The sequence below is a fragment of the Microtus ochrogaster genome, chromosome 6 (genome assembly GCF_000317375.1).
Source record: "Microtus ochrogaster isolate Prairie Vole_2 chromosome 6, MicOch1.0, whole genome shotgun sequence".
Lineage (NCBI taxonomy): Eukaryota > Metazoa > Chordata > Mammalia > Rodentia > Cricetidae > Microtus > Microtus ochrogaster.
Window position 1 is genome coordinate 9,181,579 of NC_022013.1, and position 8,578 is coordinate 9,190,156.

General features: G+C 43.8%; 1 protein-coding gene across 1 annotated transcript in view; it reads left to right on the forward strand.

Moving 5' to 3' along the window:
* Positions 1-1,199: 1,199 nt before the first annotated feature.
* The window catches only part of Ddx18 (DEAD-box helicase 18), a 14,750-nt gene continuing 7,371 nt past the window's right edge, over positions 1,200-8,578 (forward strand). The window contains exons 1-7 of the mRNA XM_005348250.2: positions 1,200-1,374; positions 3,153-3,443; positions 4,664-4,771; positions 6,608-6,743; positions 6,998-7,098; positions 7,190-7,504; positions 8,438-8,577. Coding sequence (XP_005348307.1) covers positions 1,290-1,374; positions 3,153-3,443; positions 4,664-4,771; positions 6,608-6,743; positions 6,998-7,098; positions 7,190-7,504; positions 8,438-8,577 — 1,176 coding nt within the window. The 5' untranslated portion in view covers positions 1,200-1,289. The remainder of the gene's footprint in view (positions 1,375-3,152; positions 3,444-4,663; positions 4,772-6,607; positions 6,744-6,997; positions 7,099-7,189; positions 7,505-8,437; position 8,578) is intronic.

Genomic DNA, 8,578 nt, shown 5'->3' on the forward strand with positions numbered 1-8,578 from the left:
CTTTGGTGTAGCATGGGGCAGATGATACTTAATCAAAATAAACCAGAGAAGACACACACACACACACACGCACACACACACACACAGACAGACATACACACGCACACACACACACACACACGGACAGTACACACACACACACACACACACGCACACGGACAGTACACACACACACACACACACACATGCACACGGACAGTACACACACACATGCACACGGACAGTACACACACATGCACACGGACAGTACACACACACACACACACACACACACACACTTCACCCAAATGTCCATTCTGAACTATCTTTCTCAGGTAGTGCATGTACTTCCCTGTCAGTGTGTGTTCTATAACTGTGTTTCTGCCTTGATGGAAGTCCTGTTTAAAAAAAAAAAAAATCCAGTCTTTTAATCTATGGAGTTTAATCATACAACTACCACAAAACTAGCACTAAATAAATAAATATTTTAGAAAGCCCTGAATTATGTTATGAGGAAAGACATTTGTGTAATACAGGGCCTAAGCAAGAAGATTCTTTTTTTGTTTTTAGGGGGAGGGACTGGCCTAGACCCTGCCATGTGAACCAGGCTGGTCTCGAACTCACAGAGATCACTTGCTCTAGCTCCCTAGTACTGAGATTAAAGGCATGCACTATCATGCCCACCAACCAAGCAAGAAGTTTTAAAAACTTAACTGTGCTTGGGAAGCAGAAGCAGGCGGATCTCTGTGAGTCTGAGGCCAGCCTGGTCTACAAGACCCAGGTCAGTCAGGGCTACACCGAGAAAACCTGTCTTGAAAAACAAAAAAACAAAAAAACAAAAACAAAAACAAAAAAAAAGTGTTCTGACCGGATACTGGAACCACTCTAGCAGTGAAGGGAACAGAATCTGAGTGACGAGGAATTTTGTCTTCCACTCAGCCGTTTTGTTAGATCTCATTCATAAAAACTCAAACTGCTTTTGTCTTGCCCCACTCAGCCGTTTTGTTAGATCTCATTCATAAAAACTCAAACTGCTTTTGTCTTGCCCCACTCAGCCGTTTTGTTAGATCTCATTCATAAAAACTCAAACTGCTTTTGTCTTGCCGCGCGCCACGTAAGGCGAACATGTTCACAATGCGTCCTCCACGTCCCCAGGGGGCGCTGCGAGGAACTCGATCTCCAAAGGGAACCGTTTCCGCCCGGAAGCATTTCCGCCCCACGGTCCTCTGGATCCCGCGACACGCTTCCGAGTTCCGACTACGCACGTGCAGCTGCTGCTCAGTGCAGCCTGCTAACGCGGCCCGGCAAACATGTCGCAGTTACAGATGAAACTCCTGCGCAAGAAGATCGAGAAGCGGAACATCAAGCTGCGGCAGCGAAACCTGAAGCTGCAAGGTGAGCTGTGTTGAACCCCGCTTTGGCGAGTGATGTGGGGAACTCCGAAACTCCGCCGTGCGCCGGGTAGCTTCCGGCGGGCTCCTAGGCCGCCTGGGTCTCAGCACCCAGTGGACCTTTCGTTGATTCCAGCCTTTGCCCGCGAGGGTTTCTCGGTTCAGGGTCGCAGCGGGAGAACTCGGGTTTGCTTCCCAGGCTTATGCTGGCTGGGCATCCAGCAAAACCCACCTATTACCCTTCGTTTTAGACTCCCCCATCACCTTTAGGCCCCATATAGAACTTTAGGTCCAGGTACTATCCATTTTCTGGCTTTTATTTAGGTGCTGGATCTCATCTCCCGCCCAAGCTTAGCAATTCTTTTTCATTTTTCTTGGCTTTCCAAACAATAATGATACTGCTTTCTTCTACCGTTTGTTCAAGTCCGTTCTCTTATTTCTGCAGTGATCCTCGTCACATGTTAAACGCAGAGCCCTCCCTGTGTTCTTGGTTCTTGTCTGACCCAACTTAGCTTGTAAATCCCTTAATGTCTTGTTTTTGGCACCGCACCTTAAATGAAAAGTTTGTACAGATGTCGCCTTTCTTGATGCAGTTTCTGTAGCTTGTTAAGATTTTCTGTAAGATATAAATCGATTGTCCCCAACCTTCCTAATGTTGCGACCCTTTAATACAGTTCCTCATAATAATGCAAATATCTGATAGGCGACCTGGTTGAGGGTTGCGACACACAGGCTGAGAGTCGCTGAATAAATCCTCTGGGATGTGTTGGGGCATATTGTCACGTCCCACGTAATATTCAATAGATAGTTATTGAAAGAAATCCCAGAGGGGGCGATGGATTTAAAGGAAGCTCCTTCATTTAGTTTCTGTAGAGTAATTAATACTAACTAGTAGCTGCTTGGTGTGGGTAAAGTAAAGGTCATGTCGCTTTCATTCTCCTTCTATCAACAGGGAAACTTTGTAAAGCTAGTTTGGGGCTTTAATTGAGTAAGTGGTTTTCATTAACTGAAGTTTTAGTTCATCTAAGTCCAGGAAAATTGGGTTTGAATGATGTGAAATTATGTAATCAATAGTTGTGGGAATACGAAGTGAATGCCATTGGTTATGTTTATCAAATACTTAATGTTAGAAATATGTCTTTTCACCAGGCGGTGGTGGTGCATGCCTTTAATCCCAGCACTCTGGAGGCTAAGGCAGGCAGACCTCTGTGAGTTCAAGGCCAACCTGGTCTACAAGAGCTAGTTGCAGGACAGGCTCCAAAGCTACGGAGAAACCCTGTCTCAAAAACCCAAAAAGGAAAAGAAATATGTCTTTTCATGGCTGTTTTCTAATTCCATTGATTTAGTTATGTGACATTGTTGGCATTTTCCTGTTACAGATTTCTGTATAGCCTTAAACAGATAAGGTCTTTTTTCTTTTCTTGTTTTTTCAGGGTTTCTCTGTGCCTCCTGGAACTTGCTTTGTAGACCAAGCTGGCCTCAGCTGCACAGACTCCACCTGCCTCTGCTTCTGCTGGAATTAAAGGCATGGACCACAATGCCAAGATGAGATAGGGTCTTTTGAAGTTAAAAAATAAAGCAATTGCTTTTCTGACCTTTTTCCCCTAAAGAAAATGTGCCTTTTCTATAGTAGAGCACCAACAGGTGACTTCAGCAGTGAGCACAGAAGGGAAACTACATGATTGCAGTTCCAGAGACCTTGAAATTTCTCTCTGGGTGGTCAGTGTTGTTTGGTAAGCTTAGTCTTCCGTGTTAGAATGTACCTTCTGTGTTTTTAAACAGAAGCATCAAACACGAGCCTATCCCAACCTTCCAATGAAGATGTGCCCAAAGAAGAGGTAAAGGTCAGAAAAGTTAAGAAAGCAGTAAAGCATGCCGCGAGGGTGGGCTCAGCAGAAGCACAAAGTGGAGGCATGCCTGAAGAGACAGTGGAAAACTCGAAAGTTGAAAAGTTACCTCAGAAACCTACTGCTTTAACCAATGGAGAAACAGCAGCAGTGCCATCTCCTGATTCAGAATCAAAAAAGAAAAAGAAGAAGAAAAAGAGGAAAATGGCAAATGACGCAGAGCCTGGTAGGTTTGTTTTCTTTGGCTGTCTGCCGTTCGGGTAACTTTTCAGCTGTGACTCGTGTCCCTCCATCGCTGTGTGTGCATTATCCCCTGTGTGCACCTGTGTATGAGAGACTAGCCTGGCAGCTAAAAGACATGTTGTTGGTGGAAGAGTGAGGTGGGTTTTAGTTTTTTCCCAAACTTGTGTCATGTTTTTAAGTTCACTAACCTTGGAAAAAACTGACATTTGGTAATTCTTTAGTTTTTAATACTCTACTAAGGAGTTTGGTGAGCAGTTAGTGGGGCTTTTTAAATAAACTGAATATACCATGGCATAGTGTTTGCATTCCACATATTTCAGAGTTTCAGAACTTTAATTGACAGTGTGGATCTTGTCTGGTGATGGGAAGTATCTCTGTGAGCATTTTTGTCTGAAGGTACTTGCTAATTTTATAAGGTACCTCATGTCTTTTGCCCTCTCCCCAATATGGAGGCTTCTTTGCAGAATATGTAAAATAACATGAAGGAAAGTTGTGACGATAAAACACTGGTTTCCAAGTGAGCAGAAAATATGGGGCAGGGTTTAAAGAGCAGGAGGCAGGAAGGGGAAGGTAAATTCTGGTGAAGAGATGAGCCTTCTGTGGAGTGAACAAATTGAGGTGGGGTGAGCCAGGTCAGCAACCCCTTCCTGCTCACTGGAGCCCAGTGTGCAGTGCTGAAGAGGCATGAGTGGAATGTTCTGGACAGAAGTTGAATACGAAAGTGAGAAGCTAGAAGGCTCTGCCTCTCCTCCTTCACTTACAACTCCACAGCCGTCCCGTTTCTATCACCAGCTAAGGAGCCATTGCCCTCTCCTTGTGTGGGAACAGGGAGAGCCCCATGCTCTTAATGTTCGTCTTCAAAGCAGAAGTGACTTACAGAATGTAAAGGCAAGGGGAGAAAATGTTGGTGTCTGTAGGAATTTAAGTTAAAATTGTTTTAATTGCACATGTGCTACTTTCCTCATGACGTGTGAGGCTGTCCTGATATTACTCATTAAGGATAATGTAATACATTTTAAGTAACTTTAAAACATTGCTTTGTTTGTAAATCATTTATGCCTCAAAGTTTTAAATATTGAGCAAGGTTCTTCCTGAAAAAGGATCTAACAAATAAATGTTGAGTGTTAAACTTTTCTCACTTGTTATTTTAATAACAAAATAGGTTTTATTTACTTTTTTTGTTTGTTTGCTTTTTAAACCAAGACACCAAAAAAGCAAAAACTGAAGAAAGCACTGTGGCTCTTGAAACAGAAGATGCTGTGGAGAAGCCAGATGACAAGGAAGTGCCCAGCCTGCCCCTGGGGCTGACAGGTGATGACTTGGAACAGTTACTTTTCTCTGTTGCAATAATTGTCAGCAAGCAATGATTTTTATAGCTTTGTGCTGTTTTCCTTTATCTTCTCCTTTTGATACCAAGACACTTTTTCCATCTTTTTCTTTCTCTGTGTTCCTAATAGCTTCTGGGATCCTTAAAGTTCAAGAGTTTAGATTAGAATTTATTGTTCCAATCAGATTTGACTTGGGGGATTTTGTTTGATTGCTTTATTCCTTGTTAAAATACTGAGGTTGGCCCATTTTAATACTTAATCAAGATTGCTGAATTGATCCGATGGTATAGTACTAAGCACAGCCTACAGAGAAAAGAGAAAAATAGACAAGTTATAGAGGTGGTTCTCAGCCTGGACAATTTTTCACCCCAAGTCAAGCAACTAACTCTTTTGGTTTCTCCAGACAGGGTTTCTCTGTAGCTTTGGAGCCTGTCCTGGAACTAGCTCTTGTAGACCAGGCTGGCCTTGAACTCACAGAAATCCGCCTGCCTCTGCCTCCTGGTTGCTGGGATTAAAGGCGTGTGCCACCACCACCTGGCTGCAACTAACTCTTAATGTCCAGGTTAGCAACAAAAGCTCTACACTCCAAGTATCTGATTAGGACAGTCTACTGACATCTAGAGTGTGGGGGTCGGGTGCCTTGCAGCATCAAGATACATAGGACAGCCACTTGCCCGGCATACACAAGGTCCAGAATTTCCCATGCACCTAAAGAGAGTTCTCTGGCCACCTTTATTACCTCAATCATATTATAGGCAGAACAAATTGTAAGTCGAAGGATTTGTTTGTGGACTGGGATTGTCACATTACCTACACTGGAAACCTTGCCTGGTTACAGGAGATGGCTAGTTCAGGCTCCGTATTCCCCAGTGCTAGGAGACTTATGCTCAGAACTCTTATTTGGTCTCTAGTTGGGCAAAATCATAAAACAAAGCCTATTTTATAAAACTAGTATAAGCCTATTGCTTTATCAGATGCCAGACTGAATATGCAAATAAAGATTTGGGACTGGGTGGTGGTGGCACACGTTTTTAATCCCAGCACTCGGGAGGCAGAGGCGGGCAGATCTCTGAGTTTGATGCCAGCCTGGTGTCTACAAGAGCTAGTTCCAGGACAGGCTTCAAAGCTACAGAGAAACCCTGTCTTGAAAAACCAAAAAAAGAAAAAAGATTTGGTTATGGGTGTGTTTTCCCAGAACTGGAAGGAAGAAAGCCTGGGAGTTGACTATCGGTCACAAGTAAGGACCATCATTACTGCCAAGCCGAGAAGCCACAGCTGATCAGGGCATGGCTGAATGTCCAGGCCATGGGAGTGCTCTGGTACTCTAACTACTAAAGAGCCACAGGGTGCTGTGCTTTCTTAGGACTCTTGTTGGAATCAGGTTGTTTACTTTTTTGGTTGGCTTTAGGCTTCAGTTTTTATTATGCTTAATTTTTATACTTTTTAAATGTCTGTGTACTTTCCCAGCATTTATGTATGTGCACTGTGTATGCCTGGTGCCTGTGGAGGTTAAAAGTCATTTTACCCCTGGAACTGGAATTCTGGATGGTTAAGAGCCACCATGTGGGCGCTGAACCTCGCCCAGGTCCTGTGCAATAGCAGCAAGTGCTCTTAAGCACTGAGCATCTCTCCAGCCCCGATGTTTACATGTTGATTTCTCTGTGGACTATTTTCTCATTGGTACCTGTTAGCAGTGATTGAACCTTAATCTCCTCATACTGTGAGACGCTCTTCTAAGAATTGGCATGGTTTTAGGCAGCTGTGCCAGCACTCACTTTGAACAGACCAGCTTGCTGACAGTGAACAATCTTCCATGTAGGGGCTTTTGAGGACACTTCGTTTGCTTCCTTGTCTAACCTTGTCAATGAAAACACTCTGAAGGCTATAGAGGAAATGGGCTTCAAGCGCATGACTGAGATCCAGCATAAAAGTATCAGGCCACTTCTGGAAGGCAGGTATGGTTGACATTGATACTGGGGCATTCCTGTCTGTTCTTAAGACTGTGCGGTGGTAAAGGAAACGTGTGTGTTCCACTGATTGTTCCCTCTATGTATTCGTGCCTGGCTTATGTTAAAGGCCGAGATGGCTAGGCAGGGAACTGTGTTTTGGAATCCTCACACAGTGCCTAGACCTGCTCATAGCTTGTGGTGGGTGTTCAGTATGCATCTGCATGAGTCGAATAAACATCCTTCTCTTCCACAATATTAAGGGATCTTCTAGCAGCTGCTAAAACCGGAAGTGGCAAAACTCTGGCTTTTCTCATCCCTGTGATCGAGCTCATTGTGAAGTTAAAGTTTATGCCCAGGAATGGTAAGTGTCTGTGTCTTTGTGCTGTAATTAGCCGGAGGTGAGCCTTGTAAGAACCTGTGGCGATGGCCTTCTGTCACCTTTTGCCTTCCAGGAACAGGAGTTCTGATTCTCTCTCCTACCAGAGAACTGGCCATGCAGACCTTTGGTGTTCTTAAGGAACTGATGACGCACCATGTTCACACGTACGGGCTGATCATGGGTGGCAGCAACAGGTCTGCTGAAGCGCAGAAGCTCACCAACGGCATCAACATTGTCGTGGCCACCCCTGGCCGGCTTCTAGACCACATGCAGAATACTCCAGGGTTCATGTACAAGAACCTTCAGTGTCTCGTTATTGATGAGGCTGATCGTATCTTGGATGTTGGATTTGAAGAGGAATTAAAGCAAATTATTAAACTTTTGCCAGGTAAGTAGGTGGCATCTGCATGGGACTCACTGGGTAGTCAGGGGTCTGTGGTTGGAGATCTTGTAGGGAAAATATTGTTTTAATAACCAGAATTTTCCTGTGGCTACGTGAGCAGTTTATGCCTGTCATCTTCAGAAGTAATTTGAAATGCATCTTCTTACAACACATTACCATTTCATAAGCAAAAATGCTAGTTCAATAGTTTTAATGTAAAGATTCCTTGTAAGGGTTGAGCTTTTTGGCTGAGTCCCTCCTCTGCTGTCATCCGCTCTTATCTCCATATGGCACAGACACATAATTTAAAAATAATAAGTAAACCATTTAAATTAAAGTCTGTAATTTTTGATATTCTAACATGTGTAGCCCTTGACAATCATAAAACTGCAAGCACAATGATGGGCGTGTCCTCCACCTCAAGAGTTCATGGCCACTGCAGTCCCCTAGTCCCACCCACACAAATAAGTTCTCTTTCTGCTGTTGAGCAGCTTTCTCTGTCCCTGTACAGGAGCCCACGTTTTCCAAATCTTGAAGGTATAGTGAGTGGCAGTGTGTGCTCCTCTTCCCGTCCAGCATCTTGTAGATGCTCGGTGATGCTGCTGTGTGAGTGCAGCATGTCAGGTGTGTGTGCTGTTCGCAGCTATTGGCATTTCTATAAGCATTGGCTACAAGTTGCGTTATATAGCTCCTTTTCTCATGAATAACTTCACGACGGTATTGATGGTGACTGGGAAGCCCTAACTACCCATTCCTTGGTTTAATTTGCTTAGGATGGATTGGATTTGTTCATCTCACCTAAGTTACTATGTTTATAAATGATATCTGGGGAGTCCATACCAATAACATATCCTCTTTCAGGAATTTCTGCTTAAAGTGTGATCATGAAGTGATTATAAAATTCTTTGGAAGGTTTGGATTATTTTTGTGTTGTTTCAGTACGCAGGCAAACTATGCTCTTTTCTGCCACACAAACTCGAAAAGTTGAAGATTTGGCAAGAATTTCTCTGAAAAAAGAGCCATTGTATGTGGGTGTTGATGATGATAAAGAGGTTGCCACAGTGGATGGACTTGAGCAGG